The sequence below is a fragment of the Eschrichtius robustus genome, chromosome 6, assembly GCF_028021215.1.
Source record: "Eschrichtius robustus isolate mEscRob2 chromosome 6, mEscRob2.pri, whole genome shotgun sequence".
In the NCBI taxonomy this organism is placed as follows: domain Eukaryota; kingdom Metazoa; phylum Chordata; class Mammalia; order Artiodactyla; family Eschrichtiidae; genus Eschrichtius; species Eschrichtius robustus.
Genome location: NC_090829.1, coordinates 112,268,127 through 112,292,674, shown reverse-complemented (window position 1 = coordinate 112,292,674; position 24,548 = coordinate 112,268,127). Strand labels below are relative to the sequence as shown.

At 36.9% G+C, this 24,548-nt stretch overlaps 1 protein-coding gene across 1 annotated transcript in view; it reads right to left on the bottom strand.

The window, feature by feature from the left end:
- Positions 1-20,484: 20,484 nt before the first annotated feature.
- Positions 20,485-24,548, bottom strand: part of GBE1 (1,4-alpha-glucan branching enzyme 1) — a 291,409-nt gene continuing 287,345 nt past the window's right edge. Inside the window, exon 16 of the mRNA XM_068546910.1 lies at positions 20,485-21,235. Coding sequence (XP_068403011.1) covers positions 21,179-21,235 — 57 coding nt within the window. The 3' untranslated portion in view covers positions 20,485-21,178. The remainder of the gene's footprint in view (positions 21,236-24,548) is intronic.

The window sequence follows — 24,548 nt, the reverse complement described above, 5'->3', positions numbered from 1 at the left end:
TTTATTTCTTTAAAAGAAAGGGGAGGGGGCAAAAATCTCCCTTTCACACAGTAAGTTTTTTTCTTAAAGCTGTGGGAAAATCTGTTTGATATAAAAGAAACAAAAATGAGTTACACTGAATAATGTCAGAAATAAATCCCATAGAAAAAAAGCTTCCTGCAAAAAAAGCCAAAGATCCAACAGTCTGACATAATTCTCTGAAAAAGAGATAAACATGCAGGGCTTGAAGAGGCACCCTAGAGTTTGAATGTAATTACATATTTGAACTTGAAGATAAAGTATTTGACATTGGTGAACATTCACTGAACACCTGTAAACACAATTTTTTAAGAATTGCTTGCCACTCCTTAATAAACTTGAACTTTTCAATCATCTTGTCCTCCAATCCCTATATATTCACAATTTTTTCAACCTGGTTTTACTCTCCTCACTCAGACATCCTTTTTAACAATGCTTTTTCTACCACTCAGAGATCACTTTCTTGCTTAACTTTCTGCTATATCACTGTCCTTCTAGAAATACTATCATTCCTTTTCTCCCATCCAACTTTCAGGTCGATAAGAATAGTAACAGAAAAAAAATAATAAAAAATTCATCTTATCAATGGGTCAAATTCACGTGCTCTAACCTACCAGAAGAAGTTAAACATCTACTAGGCAATTCTTCTAGATATGTTTAATCAGCTCCTGTAATGAGTATTAAAAACCGTTCTCAGCTTTTGCAAGTTTTCAACTTGATGCTGCAGTCTTACTCTTCAAGGTAAAAAGAGATGCTAGTAAAGTGTCCACCAGTTTCTTTCCTTTTCACCTAAAAATCTTATTTGATATCTCCTTCCTCTTTCCTGTCTCTGGAAGAATTGCCCAAATCACACTCAGCCTGTTCCCTCGACTCCAGTCCTTTCCACTTCTGAACTTACATCTTCAATTTTTATCCCTCTACTTACTGGCTCCTTCTCTGGCAGTAAATATACACTCTCCTTTCCTAATGTTACCAAACCAGGCGCATGTGTCAGACACACAGGAGGCCAAACACTGAGATGCAGAGGTTTGCAGCAGAGAAGGGGTTTTTTCCTTAGGCAGCCAAGCAAGGAGACCAGAGAACAAGTCTCAAATCTGCCTCCCCAAAGACAAGAGGCTTGGGATATTTATGGGACAGAGAAGCAGGGTCTGAGGCATGGAGAAAGATGATTGGAGGCAAGGAAAAGATGAAGTAATCAGTGTTCTGAGCAGGCATATCTGAGTTACATGCTTCTTCATGGGATGAATGTTCAGAAAATGGTGGCATTAGTATGATCTAAGGGTGGAGTTTTGACCCTCTGAAGTCAAAAGGTCATTCATTGGGCCCTCATGCAAGCCCAGTCGAATGGTCGGTGATCTCCATTGGTTTGAACTGGGCAAGACTAGCTCCAGGTTCCTGAAAAACTACTTATGCAACTGTTACTATAGTGACCCATATATCAGAGGTGTAATCTATAGGGGGCAGTTAAAGGAGTCGTGTGATGTATTGTCTAAGCTCTGTGAAGCTTAGAGGATATGCATTTTGCAAGAACAATTGACGCAAGCTTAGGGACTTCCCTGGTGGTCCAGTGGTTAAGACTATGCACTTCCACCTCCCCCTCACCCCCCCCAAAAAAGCAGGCTTAGTCAGTAAGGGCAGGTTGTAGGATATTATTTATTAAGCAAGTTACAGTTTAAGGATCTAACTGATGACTGCCCTCAGTTTCACTAAGAAAGGGGATTATGCTTTTTATCTCCAGGTGTATTATCAAGCTTTTCTTTGTTCTTCTAACAAACCCACATTTGCCAGTCATTAGCTGTCCTCTGCCCGCTCACCAAATCCCAGTCTCCTTCTCCTCCTACCTCCCAGCATTCTGTTGAGTTTTCCCTTAAAGAATCACCATTGACAATCTAAATGGGAGATCAAATCATGGCTTTTCACTTAGGTCTTTTCTTACTCCTCAGCAACATTTCTTACCATTACCTACCTTTTGTCATTGCTGCTGTTACTTTTGTTCTAAAATCCCACTTCCTCTTTTCACATAACCTTGCATTTTCTGGATTCCCTTATGTCTCTCGAGATACTACTACCGACCCTTCTCTTGGTTTGTTATTACACACATCAAATACATGTGAGTTCTTAGAAAGGTCTGAGTTCAGAAATTTTAACTCCTAACTTCATTTACCATCACTATATGGATGGTGTTCAAATTTATATCTCTGGTTCCTAAATTTCCTGAGGTAGAGACTGAAATTTTAACAGCTGCTAGACATTTCCACATGGATTAACCTCAGTACCTAAAACATAAAAGGTTCAAAGTCAATAACCTCATTTTTTCTCAATTTCTCTATTGTTTATTTCTATGTCACTTACTTATGTTACCATTTTTCCTCTTTAAATTTTTAAAGTTACCATTGGTTTTCGTTTTCTTTTCAACTCTCACTCCCCACACCATCACAGAACTCCAGCCAAACAGTGCTTCCTTTCCAACGTTCCAATATACAAGAATTTTCGTCACCATGTTTTAGTTAAATAATACCATTTCCAAACAACACAATTCAAATTTCATTTACCATAAGGTATTAACCAAGTAATTGCAAAAAGTGAATTCTTTGATAGCTCTTCAGTCTATAAATTCTTACGTAAATAACAGCTGTGATTCATGATCATTGGCCAATAAAATAACTTCTTTCAGGTATGTTAATAAGCGGTCACTGTGTGTTATTCAGTTTATGCACAGATTATATGTAGTTATTAGTACATATTGTTGACTTCTAGTATCCTGTGATAAACCCATGAGCAATTTTTACAAAAATGGATAACTGGGAAAGGAAATTGGCTAACAAAGATGAAAGTGCAGCAAAGAAATGATAAGCAATAACATTTTTTCGGGAAGGGAAATTGGAATCAAATGTAAATGATGTCATAGAAAAAAGAAAAAAACGACTAGAGGGCAGACAGCAGAAGCAAGAAGAACTACAGTCCTGCAGCCTGTGGAACAAAAACTACATTCACAGAAAGATAGACAAAATGAAAAGGCAGAGGACTATGTACCTGATGAAGGAACAAGATAAAACCCCAGAAAAACAATTAAATGAAGTGGAGATAGGCAACCTTCCAGAAAAAGAATTCAGAATAGTGACAGTGAAGATGATCCAGGACCTTGGAAAAAGAATGGAGGCAAAGATCACGAAGATGCAAGAAATGTTTAACAAAGACCTAGAAGAATTAAAGAATGAACAAACAGAGATGAACAACACAATAACTGCAATGAAAAATACACTAGAAGGAATCAATAGCAGAATAACTGAGGCAGAAGAATGGATAAGTGACCTGGAAGACAGAATGGTAGAATTCGCTGCCACAGAACAGAATAAAGAAAAAAGAATGAAAAGAAATGAAGACAGCCTGAGACCTCTGGGACAACATTAAACACACCAACATTCGCATTATAGGGGCCACAGAAGGAGAAGAGAGAGAGAAAGGACCTAACAAAATATTTGAAGAGATTATAGTCGAAAACTTCCCTCACATGGGAAAGGAAATAGCCACCCAAGTCCAGGAAGCACAGAGTCCCAGGCAGGATAAACCCAAGGAGAAACATGCCGAGGCCCATAGTAATCAAATTGACAGAAATTAAAGACAAAGAAAAATTATTAAAAGCAACAAGGGAAAAACGACAACACACAAGGGAACTCCCATAAGGTTAACAGCTGACTTAGCAGAAACTCTACAAGCGAGAAGGGAGTGGCATGATATACTTAAAGTGATGAAAGGGAAGAACCTACAACCAAGGTTACTGAACGCAGCAAGGATCTCATTCAGATTCGATGGAGAAATCAAAAGCTTTACAGACAAGCAAAAGCTAAGAGAATTCAGCACCACCAAATCAGCTTTACAACAAATGCTAAAGGAACTTCTCTAAGTGGGAACCACAGGAGAAGAAAAGGACCTACAAAAGCAAGCCCCAAACAATTAGGAAAATGGTAAGAGTAACATACATATTGATAATTACCTTAAATGTGAATGGATTAAGTGTTCCAACCAAAAGTCACAGGCTCACTGAATGGATACAAAAAAAAACCCCCATATACTATGCTGTCTACAAGAGAGCATTTCAGACCTAGGGACACATACAGACTGAAAGTGAGGGGATGGAAAAAGATATTCCATGCAAATGGAAATCAAAAGAAAGCTGGAGTAGCAATGCTTATGTCAGATAAAATAGACTTTAAAATAAAGAATGTTACAAGAGAAAAGGAAGGACACTACATAATGATCAAGGGATCAATCCAAGAAGACATAACAATTATAAATATATATGCAACCAACGTAGGAGCACCTCAATACATAAGGCAACTGCTAACAGCTATAAAGGAGGAAATCAACAGTAACGCAAGAATAGTGGGAGACTTTGACACCTCACACCAATGGACAGATCATCCAGACAGAAAATTAATAAGGAAACACAAGCTTTAAATGACACAATAGACCAGATAGATTTAATTGATATTTATAGGACATTCCATCCGAAAACAGCAGATTACATTTCTTCTCAAGTGCACAGGGAACATTCTCCAGGATAAATCACATCTCGGGTCACAAATCAAGCCTCGGTAAATTTAAGAAAATTGAAATCATATCAAGCATGTTTTCTGACTACAATGCTATGAGATCAGAAATAAATTACAGGGAAAGAAATGTAAAAAACACAAACACATGGAGGCTAAACAGTACGTTACTAAATAACCAAGAGATCACTGAAGAAATCAGAGAGGAAATCAAAAAATACCTAGAGAAAAATGACAACGAAAACACGACAATCCAAAACCTACGGAATGCAGCAAAAGCAGTTCTAAGAGGGAAGTTTATAGCTATACAATCCTACCTCAAGTAACAAGAAAAATCTCAAATAAACAATCTAACCTTACACTTAAAGGAACTAGAGAAAGAAGAACAAACAAAACCCAAAGTTAGCAGAAGGAAAGAAATCATAAAGATCAGAGCAGAAATAAATGAAATAGAAACAAAGAAAACAATAGGAAAGATCAATAAAGCTAAAAGCTGGTTCTTTGAAAAGATAAACAAAATTGATAAACATTTAGCCAGACTCATCAAGAAAAACAGGGAGAAGACTCAAATAAATAAAATTAGAAATGAAAAAGGAGAAGTTTCAACAGACACCTCAGAAATACAAAGCATCCTAAGAGACTACTACAAGCAACTCTATGCCAATAAAATGGACAACCTGGAAGAAATGGACAAATTCTTCGAAAGGTATAACCTTCCAAGACTGAACCAGGAAGAAATATAAAATATGAACAGACCAATCACAAGTAATGAAATTGAAACTGTGATTAAAAATCCTCCAACAAACAAAACTCCAGGACCAGATGGCTTCACGTGTGAATTCTATCAAACATTTAGAGAAGTGCTAACACCCATCCTTCTCAAGCTCTTCCAAAAAATTGCAGAGGAAGGAACACTCTCAAACTCATTCTACAAGGCCACCATCACCCGGATACCAAAACCAGACAAAGATATCCCCAAAAAGGAAAATTACAGACCAGTATCACTGATGAATATACATGCAAAAAATCCTCAACAAAATACTAGCAAACAGAATCCAACAACACATAAAAAGGATCATACACCACGACCAAGTGGGATTTATCCCAGGGATGCAAGGATTCTTCAATCTATGCAAATCAATCAATGTGATACCATATTAAAAATTGAAGAATAAAAACCATGTGAGCATCTCAATAGATGCAGAAAAAGCTTTTGACAAAATTCAACACCCATTTATGGTAAAAACTCTCCAGAAAGTGGGCATAGAGGGAACCTACCTCAACAGAATAAAGGCCATATATGACAAACTCACAACAAACATCATTCTCAACGGTGAAAAACTGAAAGCATTTCCTCTAAGATCAGGAACAAGACAAGGATGTCCACTCTTGCCACTATTATTCAACATAGTTTTGGAAGTCCTAGCCATGGCAATTGGAGAAGACAAAGAAATAAAAGGAATACAAAATCGAAAAGAAGAAATAAAACTGTCATTCTTTGCAGATGACATGATATTATACATAGAAAATCCTAAAAATGCCACCAGAAAACTACTAGAGCTAATCAATGAATTTGGTAAAGTTGCAGGATATAAAACTAATGCACAGAAATCTCTTGCATTCCTATACACTAACAGCAAAAGATCAGAAAGAGAAATTCAGGAGACAATCCCATTCACCATTGCAACATAAAGAATAAAATACCTAGGAGTAAACCTACCTAAGGAGGTAAAAGACCTGTACTCAGAAAAGTATAAGACATTGATGAAAGAAATCAAAGATGACACAAACAGATGGAGAGATATACCATGTTCTTGAATTGGAAGAATCAACATTGTGAAAATGACTATACTACCCTAAGCAATCTACAGATTCAATGCAATCCCTATCAATTTACCAATGGCAGTTTTTACAGAACTAGAACAAAAAATATTAAAATTTGTTTGGAGACACAAAAGACCCAGAATAGCCAAAGCAGTGTTGCGGGGAAAAAACGGAGCTGGAGGAATCAGGCCCCCTGCCTTCATACTATACTACAAAGCTACAGTAATCAAGACAGTATGGTACTGGCACAAAAACAGAAATAGAGATCAGTGGAACAAGATAGAAAGCCCAGAGATAAACACACGCACCTATGGGCAACTAATCTATGACAAAGGAGGCAAGGATATACAATAGAGAAAAGACAGTCTCTTCAATAAGTGGTGCTGGGAAAAACTGGACAGCTACGTGTAAAAGAATGAAATTAGAACACTCCCTAACACCATACACAAAAATAAACTCAAAATGGATTAGAGACCTAAATATAAGACTGGACACAATAAAACTCTTAGAGGAAAACATAGGAAGAACACTCTTTGACATAAATCACAGCAAGATCTTTTTTTTTTAAAATTTACTTATTTATTTATTTTTGGCTGTGTTGGGTCCTCATTTCTGTGCGAGGGCTTTCTCTAGTTGCAGCGAGCCAGGGCCACTCTTCATCGCGGTGCGCGGGCCCTTCACTGTCCTGGCCTCTCTTGTTGCGGAGCACAGGCTCCAGACGCGCAGGCTCAGTAGTTGTGGCTCACGGGCCCAGTTGCTCCGCGGCATGTGGGATCCCCCCAGACCAGGGCCCGAACCCGTGTCTCCCGCACCGGGAGGCAGACTCTCAACCACTGCGCCACCAGGGAAGCCCCCAAGATCTTTTTTGACCCACCTCCTAGAGTAATGGAAATAAAATCAAAAATAAAGAAATGGGACCTAATGAATATTAAAAGCTTTTGCACAGCAAAGGAAACTATAAACAAGAAAAAGACAACCTTCAGAATGGGAGAAAATATTTGCAAATGAATCAACAAAGGATTAATCTCCAAAATATATAAACAGCTCATTCAGCTCAGTATCAGAAAAACAAACAACCCAATCAAAAAATGGGCAGAAGACCTAAATAGACATTTCTCCAAAGAAGACATACAGATGGCCAAGAGGCACAGGAAAAGCTGCTCAACATCACTAATTATTAGAGAAATGCAAAGCAAAGCTACAGTGAGGTATCACCTCACACCAGTTAGAATGGGCATCATCAGAAAATCTACAAACAACAAATGCTGGAGAGGGTGTGGAGAAAAGGGAACCCTCTTGCATTGTTGGTGGTAATGCAAATTGATACAACCACTATGGAGAACAGTATGGAGGTTCCTTAAAAAACGAAAAATAGAATTACCCTATGACCCAGCAATCCCACTACTGGGCATATACCCAGAGAAAACCATAATTCAAAAAGACACATGAACCCCAATGTTCATTGCAGCACTATTTACCATAGCCAGGTCATGGAAGCAACCTAAATGTCCATCAATAGATGAATGGATATAGAAGATGTGGTACATATATACAATGGAATATTAGTCAGCCATAAAAAGGCACAAAATTGGGTCATTTGTAGAGATGTGGATGGACCTAGAGACAGTCATACGGAGTAAAGTAAGTCAGAAAGAGAAAAACAAATACCATATATTAATGCATATTTGTGGAATCTAGAAAAATGGTATAGATGAACCGGTTTGCAAGGCAGAAATAGAGACACAGATGTAGAGAACAAACGTATGGACATGAAGGGGGGAAAGTGGGGCATGGGGATGTTGGTGGTGGGATGAATTGGGAGATTGGCATTGACATATGTACACTAATATGTATAAAATAGATAACAAGAACCTGCTGTATAAAAAAAAAGAGAAAATAAAAAAACGCTGGCTGTGGGAATGTTGACAACTCCAACATTGAAGAAACTCTAGATATGGAGCTAGATAGTCACTAGTTCACTGAAGATGGGCTTATTGACACAAATGAGGAAAGCAGTTGCCACAGCAAGGATACAGCTTTCCTAGAAGTGATGCTGGCAAAACTACATTAAAGGAATTCTCAAAGATATTTCTTGGAACTGAAATTTCAAACTATGGAATGTTGGAAGCCAATCTAAACTTAGAAAGGAGTACAATTCACCAAGGCATAGAAAAGATGTTTCCTCTGTATAGGAAGTTATATGACAAAAAGGCAAGCACTAATCAAGCTACTGTTGCCATGTTTTATACAAAGAAACCAAACACGTTAATTGTTTGCAATTCAAATGTTTTAAATTACTGTGTGCTAAATAAATGTCTTGCTATTGTTTAAATTTTCCTTTACATTTATAATCTACAGTAAGAGGGATTTTAATGCTTTGATAAACATTTTAAAGGTTGTAAAACAGTTGTAATTTTCTTTTTGATTATTGAGATTCATTTGTATGGCTCAGTTTTCACAGTAATTTTTATGATACCTCATCACTGTGCAAAACAAGGACTAGGTGTACTATCAATTCAGCTTCAGCACCTTCCATGTGTCCTCTGCTGCATTTTGGGTGTTCTTGCTCAGGAACTTCCTTACTCTTCTTAGATGAAGGATATCTGCAGATGGCAGAAGGGGAGTTTTGCCAGGAGCTTCTAGGCAGTCTCCTGAGAATTACCCACTTTGGTGCTGTAGGCAGCTCTGATAATCAAGAGCAGCTTTCAGCAGTATCTGGGCAATATCCTCCTGAGAATCACTGGCTTTGGTGTTGTAGAGAGCTAAGTTTATTAGCAGTGGCAAGTCTTATACTTTTGGATCTGCTGAAAGTCAGAAGTAAGCTTCCTCACCTTTACTTTACCAGCCCTTCCATGTCCCTAATAATAAATCACTTTGTAATATTTGTAGTGATGTCCGTCTTCCTGACTGCCCCTGATTAATACAATATTTAGCACCAGAAGAATTTCCTAGGTAAGAGCCATCTAAAGATGAGTCTTTATATTGGTTATCTCACCTAGTGAGACGTGAAGACAGTAATGAGTTTATTAGTGGTAAATGAGATGGTAGTCCATAAGACAAGGTGAAAAAGTGTATAGGTCAGGATCCAACCTGACAGAAGAGAGGCCATTATGAGTATTTAAAACACAGGGACTTAAAAGCAGGAATTTGGTTACACTGTTAATGGAAAAGGCTAGAATGCATTTGGGGGCAGTTGATACATCTCTTTACCTGTGTAGTTCTACTGAAACTACTCCGGCTTCAGGCCAATCCCATCTCTGGAGTAGCAATTGCATTCAGCTTTACAACTGATCTCCCAGCTACTGACATTTATCCCCTACAAAGTACATTTTAGAGCATCTTTCTGAGTTACAGCTCTTATGTGCACCATAACATAACGGGGGAAATTGGCTAATGTCCTATAGACTCATGGTCAAGTCCTAACCTGCAGTGAGATCAGATCATGGGCAAAAGGCTCCTGAGTCAAAATTTTCCAGCAAATACAATGAAGGGATTGGGGTAAATAGTAGATTTCACATTTTGTTAGCCTTAGGACGTTTTGTTCAAAGAAGTGCTATGTGGACTTATAAACAGATAAAAGTAGACTTGCTCTGAATGAGGAATTGTGGTGCTGTGTAGACTTACCCAGTCAGCAGCCCCAAATGCTTTGCCCCAGCCCCCTACTCACCACGTAGTTCTCATGGGGATTCCCCAAATAGCACATTATGAAAATCATTAGAGGAGTGGATTTTAAGGTCCATTCAGCTCTAAATATTATTATTTTTCTCCTACTTTGTAAATAATCCTTAATGACGATATAATCAGTAAAATCCAGTCTTCTTAGTTTAGATATTGAAGGTCATTTATAAACTGGTTCTAACATCATTCTACCATCATGTCTCTTTTCCTTCATAGAGCCTGACTCTGAACTACTAATTCATGTTGAATGAATTAATAGGTGTTCAGAGAGCATTCAGTGTAATTTCTTAATTCTAATATAATGATATGCCTTCTTTCTATATATCTATGACCTAATTCACCTACTTACTTTAACCTTATACATGCAAAGACTAATTCTTGATTTTTTTTCATCAGTTAGATCATTTAGTTTCATTGGTAAGTAAATCATTTAGGATTCGATTTGCTGCATTAACAGAAAATCCTAAACATTTTAGTACATTTATAAGGGTTTTTTTTTTTTTTTTACATAAAATAAATCCACAGTAAAGGCGGGCCACTGTTGTATGATTGATCCATAATCATTGGAAATCTAGCATTTTCTATCTTTCCTATCTGCCATCGAGCATATTAAAGTTTCTAATGACCTAAGATGCAGGCAGACCTCCAGCCATTTTATCCGCATACCAACCAGCTGAAGGAAAAGGTAAAGGCTATTGTTAGTAAATGCCCTAGTTTTCTATTTTACCTTTTAAGGAGTCTTCCTGGAAGTTCTACCTAACTTCTTTCTTTGCTCAGAATTTAGTCACATGGATGGAAAAATGATGTCTTTTGGCACCTGAATAATGGTTCTATTATTGTAGAAGACAGAAGAATGGACATTGGATAGGAAACTTGTACACTCTGCCATGACAGCAAATCTATTCGCTCCTTTGAGACTAACAGCATACTAAATTGTGAAATTCTATTACTTATTTATCTTTACATTCCTAGAACCTGGCACAGTATCTCAATACATGAATTAATAATAATGAATGAATAACAACCTTATCTTATTTTAAACTGGCATTTGGCTAGCCTTCCAGAATGTCAAGAAGGGGCCTACATCATACTTGTTCTAGGAATGTGAGAAGTACTAGAAATAACTGGCCAGTGAGGACAGAAATGATTTGTATTTGGGAATTCTTCAAAAGAAAGAAACTACGTGAATATTACTGACTTCGTTTCTGTAACTGCCTGTCAATAAGTATACATATCTATATATATATTTCACCCAAGTTTAGTTTTTAGTTTTGTCCAATATTTAGTTTATCTTAAATTTTTATATTACCTTCAGATTTCTAATATAACAAATCTTTAATATCTATTTATAAAGCAATAGAAATATGATAAAAGATGTAAGAATTTATTGTTTTGTCATACACAAAAAATTCATTTTTTTCATATATACTTTAAGATGTGTCACATATTATAATGAGATTTAACATCCTGCTGTCACAACATTGGGAAGAAATCTTCATGACTCTAGAAAATCCAAGTTTTAGGCTAATGAAATATCAAGGGAAGCTCCTGTACTTCTCATTAACTCTAAGTGGTTACTCAGCAACTAGTCACAATATGGAAACACAAAGCTACAGACTATGCCATCATGACAACCAAAGCTGTATTTTAAAATTTTGCCTATCTATCTACCCATCTATCTTTCTATCTATCTTCTATCTTATCATTCATATACCTACTGCCTTACTCCAAAAATGATTTAGATGTATTACAAATATATACTACAATAAGAGATATAAAAACAAAATTTAAAAGCAAGAATAATGAGAGCAAAGGAAGATTGGGGTAACAACAACAAAAAGCAGATCAACCCAGAAATTAGGTAATTAAATGAAATGCATAACATGAAATTATACTCATTTTCTAGAAGTTGGACTTTAATCTGGTTCTAAGATGTCTTATAACCTGGGGAAACTCATTCCAGAGAACTTTGAGATCAGTATTTGGGGATCCAGTTAAACAGCTATCAGGAGAATTCTGAACCTAGGGAAATAAGATTGTCCACTGACAATTAAATTATGAGATTAAGAAGTGATTTTAATGGAAATATTGACTACTAGATAAGCTGACCTTGAAGCAAAGTGAACTGAACACACACACACACACACACACACAGAATAGTTTGAAAGAGGAGTTATTGGTCATGGAAGCATAGAAAAAGAAGAGCAAGTTATCTTCAAGTTAGTGTACCATAACTATGTTTAAGCAAACATAGTGGGGTTTTTTCCCAAAATGTTTATCGATGTTCCTTGTGGATGAGAACTGAGTTAAACAATGTTAAATAAGTTCTGGAAACACTGAGTTAAACAATGTTAGACCAGTTTCCTTACTATAGGAATTCTCAGGGTCTTTAATATTTAATTTGCATTATGAGTCTGTAAGGGGAAATAAAGCATATAAGATTTCCCAAACTCAGTTGACAATTATGACAGATGCTATGCTATATTTTTATTGCACTGTTTCCACCTTCCTGCACAAAGAAATATCTAGCCTCCCCTGCAGTTAGGTCAGAACAGTGTGACTGAATTCTGGCTAAGAAGGTGAAACAGGAAGGGTGTAAGCCACTTCCATCCTGGACTTACTCTTGTAATTCTACAGTTTTCTCTTCCATCGTGACTTTGGAGGTCACATATTCCAGACAGCATAACTACAAAATGGAGAGGGGTCACCTAGTCTGCACTGAAATGTGACATGAAAGGAAAATACTCTTGTTTTGTCCAGTTGTTAAGATTTTAGGGCTTACCTGTAATTTCAGCCTCACTTTGCATAGCCTGAGGATTGTAGGCAAGCTCCTAATTTTTGGAGAACATTTACAAATATAATTTCTTAACATGAAATGTTGTACCAAGGTAAATGGTTGAAAAATATATGCCTGAGTATCTGAATGAATTATTTTGCCTATGGGATTACTAGTAAGTCAAATGTGGAACAAGTTTTACCAAAAAACCCCGAGTCTTGGTTTCCAAATGTTTTATTTGCTCACTTGCAGGCCACTACTCAAATAATTAAGTATAGTATCTCAGTAATCCAACACAGATCAACAAGACATACGTTTTAGACATTTGCTTTCATGTAGTCATGATTTTAGAGCTTTGCTTTGTCTGTTGGTCAGGGAAGGAGACGGGGAAAGGATGGTTGGCTATCATTATTTCAGCCACTTTAGAAAATTGCTTTCAAGCTCTTAGCCTGCAAAGTTCAGTCTCCTTTCAGTTTTGGTTTGTCTCCCTGGAACACTGGGTGTGATTTGTTTTAACACTACTTTTCTTCTGTAAAGGAGATTTGTCTGTTCAGGCATCTCCTTTTACACAATTTAAAAAAAAATATTAACTAAACTCTACATTTTATTTGAATTTCACCAGTTTTTCCCTAATGCTTCTTTTCTGTTCCAGAAGCCATCTTGGACACCACATCCCATTTAGTTGTCATGCCTCTTTAGCCAGCTCTGGGCTTTGACAGTTTCTTAGACATATCTTGTCTGGCATTTCCTTGTCTGGGTAGGTATCTCTATGATAGTTACTCTTATGTGTCAACTTGGCTAGATTATAGTACCCAGTTATTTAATGACACGCTAACCTAGGTGTTACAGTGAAGGTATTTTGTAGATATGGCGGTTAACATCTACAGATGGTCCCTGATTTAGGATGCTTCGACTTATGATTTTTTGACTTACAATGGTGTGAAAGCAATATACATTCAGTAGAAACTGTACTTTGAATTTTGAATTTGATCCTTTCCTGGGCTAGTGATAAGTGGTAAGATACCCTGTTGGGAAGCTGGGCAGCGGCAGCAAGCTCAGTGCCCAGTCTGTGACATGATCATGAGGGCAAACCACTGACATACTTAGAACCATTCTATCTTTCGCTTTCAGTACAGCATTCCATAAATTACATGAGCTAGTCAACACCTGATTATAAAATAGGCTTGGTGTTAGATGATTTTGCCCAACTGTAGGCTAATAGTAAGTGTTCTGAGCACCTTTAAGGTAGGCTGGGCTAACCCGTGATGTTCAGTTTGTTAGATGTATTAAACACATTTTGACTTCCAATCTTTTTAACTTAAGATGGTTTTATTGGGCTATAACTCCATTGTAAGTAGAGGAAGACCCTATGATGAGTTGATTTTACAGATTACTCTTGATAATGTGGGTGGGGCCTCACCCAATCAGTTGAAGGCCTCAGGAGCAAAAAACTGAGGTTTTCCAGAGAAGGAATTTTGCCTCAAGATGGCCATATAAGCTCTTATCTGAGTTTCAAGTTTTGCTAGCTTGACCTACAGATTTTGGACTTGCCAGTCCCCATAATCATGTGAGCCAATTCCTTAAAATAAATCTCTTTATATTTGCCTTATATATATTATATAAAGAGACATGCACACATATATAAAATCTTATACACACCTACAAAATATTCTTATATGGGTAATCTCTTGATATATGATCTCCATATTGTATGTATGTACACAATGTATATGTATACACACATGTATATGTATTATATACGCAACCCTTCATTTGTGTGTGTGTGTGTGTGTGATATTTTTCTCATGGTTAGACTAGAATTATAGGTTTTGGGGATTGTATTTTTGCCATTCTCATCACATCATATCGAGAGTACATGTTATCAATGTGACTAACCATGACCACCTGGCTGAGGTAGTTTTCCAGATTTTTCCACTGCAAAGTCATTATTCCCTTTTACCTACTCTGCTCTTTAGAAGGTGGCTACTAAGTGCAGCCCACACTCACAGAGGGAGTTGGGGGTAAGGAGACTTAAGCGCCACCTTCTTAAGGGGGAGTGTCTATGAAAATCTTCATCATTCTCCTGTACAGGAGATTTATCTCTTCTCTCCATTTATTTATTTACTCAATCATTTATATCAGTATGAATTCATAGATATTTATTTTATACGTTACACAGTAACACAATATTTATTTTATTGCTCAAATTATTTCAGGTATGACCATTGAGTGCCTTTCAATTAACCCCTGTTTCCCTTTGACACACTCTATTCTTTTGATTTGGGGCATCTCCCTACTTTCTGGCACTACAAGAAGTCCCAGGCTTATCTTGTATATTCCCTACCCAGTCCTAGAATCAGCTATTTCTCCAAGGAATCCTGGTTCATTCTTTTGGAAAATAACACTAGAAACCAGGATCTGGAAGCTGAGTTCAAGCTCTTTTAAATTTTTGTTTCTATGCAACACATGACAAAAATAATTCCTGGAACTTGAGTACTATCTTGCCACAGAGTGTGGGGCATTACAGGCCCTAGTTTGGCTTCAAATGCCATCCACTTCCCCCAGCGAAGACATTCAAATCCAACTAAAGACAAACAAGAGAATTCCCTGGTGGTCCAGTGGTTAGGACTCTGTACTTCCACTGCGGGGGGCCTGGGTTTGATCCTAGGTTGGGGAACTAAGATCCCACAAGCCATGAGGCCAAACAAAAGACAAACAATACAAATGAGAGCGTCAAATTTTTACCCTTGTTCCAGAGATCATCAGTGATCCATGATGGAAGACAGCAGAGTGAGTTGGATGAGCATGAGCCTAGACACAAACAAGGATAATAATCATCATTTTTCAGAGTTCAGGAGACTCACTGATAATGTGTATTAAGTGTCAGCACAGGGCATAGTAACAAGAAAGCACTGAACACATGGTAGCCAATGCAGTATGTCTTTAAAAAAAAATATATATATATATATAGAGAGAGAGCGAGAGAAAGATAGAGATATTGATATATAGATATGTATATCTGCTTGTAATTAGTAGAATTAGGCATACTACTGCTGTTTCTATATAGCTGAGTGATGCCCACTTATCGTAAGAAAGATTAAAGGGGATAGGGAGTGACTCTGTGTGTATGTGTTGGAGGAGGGACCTCTGTATCATATGATTGGTTTTAATCAATAGTTGACAACGTGGCTAGAGGCATCTGTGAAATGAAATTACATGCAGTGTTTTTCATTATTTATATTACTGGGGTGAATGGAAGGTGACACTACAAACTCAGTTAAAAAGAATCCCTAGTGGATATAAATAAAGAAGGAATAAAGCTATTTCATTTCCGCCCTCCTCTCTTTCTAGAGGAAAAACAAAAGACTTATAGCCAAATAGGTTGAGGTGAGAAATTCCCTAAAAGGATTAAGACATATATATTGCATTTTATTGCAAGATTTGCAAACTTCTTCGAATCCAAACGAAATCACTCTTGTTCAGATTGATGCTCTTAATATGGCCATATAAATTTTGGAATCAGTGAACTTTGTGAGTTTTCAGCTTACTTACAAATTATATGTATGTCTGTGTGTATTCACACACCCATGCATATGCTATAAATACATATATGTCAGAAGGGTTTTTTATTCATACATTTACAGCTGTTTCCCATATTAACTTAGACAAGTATGCACAAATAATTTGAACACTTACCTCGTTTAATTTATATCCTTGTGCAGCAAAGTAATTTTGCGTAATAGCTATTTTGTTAGTTTTCTGCTTTCCATTGTCTTTTTGTAAGTACCAGACAACTGTGGAAATTACAGATTGATGGTTGATAACTTTCTGCTTTCTTCAAGAAATTACTTTTGTGCAAATATTTACTTAATGAAGATGTGTGTTTCTGATGACAGTACAGACTTTCAATCCAAAAAATGATGGGCCAAACTGCTTCTAAACCATGAGCTCTCTTTTGCAGTTCTTAAGTTTCCTCTGTCATTTATTCCTCCTGCCAGCAGCGTATACTGGGCTGTGACAGAAGGGGAAGAAGGAAAGAAATAGAGACCCTCGACACCTGGTCGCTGTGTCTCACTGGAGAGCACCTGTGGCTATTTCACTTTGTGTACAGTTTACCCTGATCTACTGGTTACCATTAAGAGGTTGCTAACTTTTATTCGTAAGGGGTTACCTAAGAGCAGAGTCTGAGAGTAGCTGAGACACTAAGGGGGCAGTACACTGATTGCACGAGAAGGAATTCACTAGTGCCTTCAGAGAAGAAGCTAAAATAAAAAAATAAAAGCAGTGGTGGAGGAGGACTGATGTTTCGGTCATCTGCAGTGGTGGAGGAAATGCAAAATTCCCTCCTCTGTAAAGCAGCCCACACCCCCTGCCTGGGACAGTACGGATAACAGTGCAGAAGCCTTGAAGGACAGACAAGTGGCAGGTGATGGTGACAGTGTGTTCCTGACAACAAACTTGGAAAATGTCTCCAAATGCTGACTCACCATCCATGTAGCTATCGATCAAACAACAGCCATTTACAAAACCAATGACGATGCTCTTTTTTTACTAATTGTCTTAAAACCACGGAAAAGTCACTGAGTGCTTTCTAAAATGAGGCACTGGGAATTAAGAGCTATAACTTGAACTCAGGTCTTCTAACCATTGTATCACACATTTCTTTTAAAGCTCAGTGCAGGCTTCTAGGTGAAACAGTCTATGCAAGCTTATATGAGGGTCAAAGACGTCTCTCTGGTCCAGCAGAAATGACAAAAAACCCTGCAAGTAATAAGTAAACTTGTGAATGACACGCCCTTTGGTATAAGCAGATCTATCACAAAATCCCTTTTTTTCATGTAAATAAACATCACATTCTCTGCATAGTTTTTGCCAAGAGTTAAAATCCAGATGTAATATTTTAAATTATGGAGACAAAAACACTTATAACTACTGTATCTTAATTCCTCATACTACCAATTAAGAAATTCTGCCCTAAAGTATGAATGTTTCTCTGCAATTCTCTACAAATCACCACTAATAAGATAATAGAGCAGAAAAATTAGTAGGGAGTTCGTATGATTTTTTTTCCCCCTGAAGGCTGGCTTTAGTGGGAAAATTTATCTACATTTCAAGTCTCACGCATTGTGAATGATAAATGAACTCTGTCGCGTAAAGGACATGACATTGCTGTGCCTTAGATTTCTATTTTCTTTCGTCAGAATATTCTACCTAGCAAAGTTCATAGCTCAGTGCTTGTCTCCCTATAAGGAATGTGTAGATTAATGAAACCCCACCACTGTAAAGAACCCTAGTTCAGAACATGATTCAAAACAGGCAAAAAGAAATAATCTGAGAGGTGCAAGGCCAGGCAGAAAACTGCTTCCCTGTTTTGCTTTCTATCAGGTATGTCTGCTCTGGTTCATTCTAAACAGGAAGAGCAATAGGAAACCTATTTTATGATGCTTTCATCACCTGATTCAATGGCTGCAGGACCAGAGACAGTGAAAAGATATTTGCCCTGAAGCTGCAAGCAGAACACTAGAGGAAAACACATTACCCTTCATCGCTTCCCCCAGATCTATCTGCTCTCTCTCCTGTATTATTTGAAGAATAGGCTCCTTAACCAGACAACCTCCTGTATGAGCCCGCATAGCAATGGCTATAACCCTGATGGGTGACAAATGTTGAGTTGATATTGCTAAGGGGAGTGTGGAGTCAGAGGAAAAACTATATGCATTCTTTTACAGTTGCTATGAGAAAAGTCAGTTTATTGTCACTGGTTATTTTTTGATCTTGAGGAACATGGTGGCTAAATCCCTCATTTTACGTTAGAGATGAATACATCAGCTAAGAGCAGGGCAAAGTGAGAAACATCAAAGGTACAGAAAAGAAAATATGAAAGGAGTTGACCCTCAGAATTCAAGTGCTATAAAGTGAGAAACATTCCAGGAAAAATGTTTACAGTGCAAGTTTTGATTATTAAAAACTATGGTATTTTCTGAGTAAGCTAATATTAAACTAAAACATCCAGCACCATTAGCATGAGGGGTAAATTCTCTTTTGGATAATAGAGCAATTACTAATACTTGCTAATATTAAAAAATGATGGAAAGACATCTGTACTCATCCGTGTTTTCTAGAACATAAAAAATTAAAACAGTAAAAATATTTATCCTAAAAAAGCCAACAAAGATAGATCACTCTCATTTTTGATGTTGGTAATAAACACAGCAGAGGAAAAGACCATTATTATAAGGCAGACAGAGTAAAATTTTGCATCTCTCTGTTGTGATTATTGAAAAGTGTAACCAGTAAAAAGAAAAAACTTCTCACTGGACTACATGATGGTGAGAATGCTACTGAATCAAAAATGAAGATGTAAAGTGAAATATAGTACAAATATTAAACTGTTCTATAAAGGCCGTTTGCTACAACAGGGAAGAAAAATCCAAATATTACATTCTATTTGGACTCAATATTTTATTTCTTTGCATGTATTTTTATGTCTCACACCTAAAACAACTGTTTATTGTTCTTGTGGCAGGGGGAACACTTGACAAAGGCAATTAACTTACAATTACATTGTTAAATTCGAACTTTACACTGTGAAATCTAAAGACCATAATAGTAAGGTCAATCAGCATAATGAAAATATAGCATATAACTACTCTGGTCTTTTTGACTTTCCACAGAGGCTGAAGTCAAAAAAACAAACAAACAGAAAAACGAGTTCTAGGTGTGAAGTAATGTGTCATTTTTTAAAGAGTCACGATAGAAAATTAGCATATCTCTTTATACATAAGAAATGCAAAGGTAAGGAATTATAAGGTAGAACACAAAACATCATGGTTGCACATCATGTTATTATCAATAACAGGCACAGTACACAAATCATGGCAGTGCTAAAATGTTAATAACACATCTGTAAGGGGAAAAGCATTACAGAAGGCTTTCAGTAGTCTTTCCTAACGTGTGTCATCATCATCTGGCGTTGCTGTCAGGAAATCAAACTATTACTGTACTTTTGAAATTAAGGCAAATAACATGTGTCAGACCTAGATTCAAGGCTTTACTCAAGTTATAAGAAAGATGGTTAATATGCAGGTTTAGCTATAAAAGGAAGTCTCTTTTGCTAATCTCTTCCATTACTGAACCAGTTTTTAATAGACTTTCATGTACTCCTTATTAGTCATGATAAGCTAAAAACGAACAAAAAAAGAAGCAGTCAGTATTAATGTAAAGGAAAATATTAAGTCTTTTAAAAAGTGACAGATACTTTATGTCTCATAAATGCATCATAATTTCTCAGTTATGAATGAATTACCTGTGGCCTGCTGTTTAATAAACCAAGGGGCAATTTCATGATGGAGTATCCCACGGAGTTGAGATAGTTAATTCAGCTTCTAAAAGTGTTGAGGTTTAGAGCTCAAAAGTAGCTTAGATATCTGAGTTATTTAGTATAATTTCAAGTTACCAAATAGTACCTAAAGAAAAAAAATAGTATTAATCCCTACACCTCGTCCATCGTGCAATGTGCGCATATGTGGGGAAGGTCTCAGAGTTGAGAGAGGCAATTTAATATTCACTTTAAATCAATCCCCATAACATCACAGCAAAATAAACATTATCAAAGGCAATTTCGCAATTTTTTTTTTATTGACTGGAAGTAAAAGATAGTTTCTGAAATGTTACAATTACCAAGTCAGGCCTTCAGAAATGAAGATATTAGCATCTACCAAGATACTAAATGAACAAGAGATCACAAGATAAAACTTATGCAAAATAAGGCATGGATGAGTTCATAGGCAACGACTTTTATCTTTGACACAATTCTTAGTTTTATATTATTATTATATACTTATTACAGTATTTCTGAACACAATTTGAAAAAGGAGAGTAACAATCTTAGTATTTTGTAATTTAGACCAAGAGATACCAGAACAAATAAAGTCACCAAATATCCGCCTTAAAAAAAATGCTGTATACATTCAACAAAAGTAATCAAACGTGACACATGATTCAAATCTGAACTTAAAAGGACTAAATAATTGGCCTGTAAGGCAAAACTGTTTGAAGACATGATATATCACACTTCCTTTGAGGATCCTAGCTGTTCAGATGGCTGGAAAATATAGTCTAGGATCTCCAAAATTTCAAAAAATATGCTCCCCTCTCCTCCTTAAAGAAAAGTTTGACATTCATTTTCATAAACCAGTATTGAATTTCAGACATCTGACATTTAGGCTAGACAAATATATTTTGAAAAGCTTACACATTACAAGCTCTGGGACAACAAGCATGGGAAAACAAAGTGCACATCTTTCTTTGCTGGAGCTGAAATCAGATCTCTTCAGTTTGGTAGGTCCACATTCTGAAGGATGAGGGCCACTCGGTTTGGAATGTACACCTAAGTCAACACAATAGAGTCAGTGCATTTGAAAGAAAAACTGGGCGTGATGTCATCATGTCAGAGCGACTGAGGCATGATGCAGTTTCACATTTGCCTAAATTACAGTTACCTTTACAATTCTACTGGCTCTGAGGAGACTCAAATCCCACAGTTCCAACAGTTCTGGCATCAATGTAAGACTCCTTTAAAACAGTCACCGCTAGAGGGCTCCATACGCTTTACAAAAACCAATGCTCCTCAGACACTAGGGACAGAAATAGCCCTGGCTGCTCTTTCTGGGCGCTATCAGGTGGTGAAGGAAGGCTGCCCTCCAGTTCACAATGTTATTCTATTCAGGTGAATAAAAGTAACATCCAAAAGATTGCTCACATCAAGACACTTTCAGTATCGCTCTGGTTTGTGTTTTCTCCTGTTATTTTAAGAACAAAACCTTAATGGTAACAGTATAAGGTATCCTAAGTGTATTTTAGGCCCCAACCCAATTTAAATCAATCAAGAAGCTTGCCACTGCACCGAAAATACAATCCACATTCTTTGCCTGCCCCGCGGAGTCCTGACTCAGCTCCTTCTTGAAAAGGTACAGCTCCCATCTCAGATCTGCTCTTCACTTACCCCTTCTCCCCTCACCAGGCTCTGGCCACAGGGCCCTTCCTGTTCCTTGAACACTCCACATCCTTCCCTTCCTCTTGGTCTTGGCCCCTGCCTGCCCCTCTGTTCAGAGCACTCTTTACCTGGCTAGTTCCCTATCTCTTAGATCTTGAAAAATCCCAGTTCCACGGAGAGGTGTTCCTTGATAACTCTAGATCTGATGGTGTCTCCATGCCATTTCCTATCACAGCACCATTTTTGTTTTTTTCTGAACACTTAACAATTTGTAATTCTTTTTCAAGTTTATGATCAATCCTTCCCACTAGACCATGAGGTTTACCAGGGTATAGGCCATATATCTTCACATTTCTAAATTTTAGTAGGTGCCAATGGACAAAGTAGGTGCCAATGATGACTAAATAAAAGAATGAATGATGGAGTAAGTAATAGAGGGATCAATATTTGCATATTTCACAAGATATTCTTTAATACACTTACACCTAAAATAATTTTTGTAAAGCTGAGAAGTGATCTGAACTGCTTGAGGCTTATCTATGTGCTGTTTTATACATATTTAATTACTATTAACAAAGCAAACAGTAAAAATAATATTACAGATTGCTGTCTTCATTGTGACAGTATCTCTCCATTTCGGACTTTGTGAATATTTTACTATTTTCAGTCACTTTAACTGAAAACTTGACTGATGGTTAAAATAAAAAAAGAAAAAGGCTTTTATAGTTTAGAACTGGAATGAAAGATGCAAAGCAAACAGGGCTTTAGGAAAAAAAAAATAACGAACAGAACAGCTGATTTTCATTGACTGAGACCATTGTATGTCCAATGCATGTCAACTCTGCAAATGAGCACAATGTTTTCCCTTGAGGTTTCTGTGATAAAGACCTCTTACAACTGTTTAAAAAAAAATAAGATACACCAGTACAGCTGGTTAGCTTTGAACATTAAAGATTAAAGCAGTTTTTAAATGATGGAATTTTGAGAAATTTATATTATGAATGTAACAACTAGGGAACAGTTTTTCTAATCTTTCTTTTTTTTTTAACATCTTTATTGGAGTATAATTGCTTTACAATGGTGTGTTAGTTTCTGCTTTATAACAAAGTGAATCAGTTATACATATACATATATTCCCATATCTCTTCCCTCTTGCGTCTCCCTCCCTCCCACCCTCCCTATCTCACCCCTCTAGGTGGTCACAAAGCTCTGAGCTGATCTCCCTGTGCAGTTTTTCTAATCTTGAATCAAAAGTAACAGTGATTTAGGAAAAGAACATGGTCATCTGAGAAAAATTTCACAAATGCTAACAGTTTACTGGGTAACTCAATGTCTCACAGTCTGATTTGCAATCCAGTACTTCCAAAAGATAAATATTACATCCTTGCAGTCATTAAGTGTGGGGAACCCGCGTATTTCAATGCCATAATCAGTTTCCCTACAATTTACACATTATTTTTAATGTCATATAAAACCACATCATGATTTAATTGCTAATATAATCTTTTCCATTCGATAGTTTCTCTCTGACTGTGATAGGTAAGATGTTATAAGATTGGTTCAACAAAAGAAAGCTGGAGGCACTCATGAACAAAGCAGGACTATTACCAATGGTCCGGACAAATCCAGTCCAAAGGATGGCCTATTTCCACAGTGACACTACAGACTAAAGCAACAACAGACCAAAGCAAAAGAGGAGAAATAAAAGAAATCAACAATCAGATTCAATCATTTCTCTCTCCAGGTCTTCTCAAAACAGGCATGAATCAAGAGACAGTTGTCCTGCCATTCTAAAGGAATTTGCTATGTACTTATTCTAGCTGTTTAGTTTGAGGAATCATAGTAACTAGGTGTAACTAATCAGTGGGACAGCAGGTTATAATCAGAATGGTTCTGAATTGTTCTGTTAGGGCCGTTCTAAAACTGAAGACCAATCTAAATTTCTCAGCAGCACCGGAAACTGGAGAAAAGAATTTCAGTTCCCTTTACCTTAAAAACATTTCTCTGATATTATTTGGTCCTATATACAGATAAAAATATTCTGATTAGCCCAAGTCTCCTGAGAAAGAAGCAATGAAACACACAAGTCAGGCCTAGGACAAAAAATGATAGGTTCCTGCTCAGTGTGGCACAGTGATATACCAGGACACGTCACCTCAATCTCTTACTGGATCTTATGCACTTTTGATATCTACTCTGATTCATAACCTCATACAGATTTCATTAATGAAATATGAATAACTATAAGCTGATAATTTAGAAGCAGTCTTACTCTCTGTGATCTCTGGTATTTTAGCTAGCCCAAATTTAAGTGTAAGACAAACTGGATGACATAACTTCAAGGTTTGCAATAAATGCATTGAGTTTCCTATTTTGTCATTTAATGGTTAAAAAAATCCTCCAAGAATTCTCTCTCAATGATGCTGGCCATTTTATATAAGGACCTTTATGATGCCAATTCCAGCCACACTTAGAGACCTCTTAATACTATCTGCTCAAAAACCATCAGTTGATAATTGTACAATATCATTAATGGGAATATTGTGTAATTATACTTTTTCACTGCAGTGTTAATTACCAGAATGTGTTCATGTTGCTTTAGAGCCCCTGCAGTATAGGCGACATGAAAGAATTTCCCCAAGCAACGGATTTTTCTTAACTATGGCTATTTATGGATTTTGGAGTTTTCTTCTTTATTAGGGTTCTG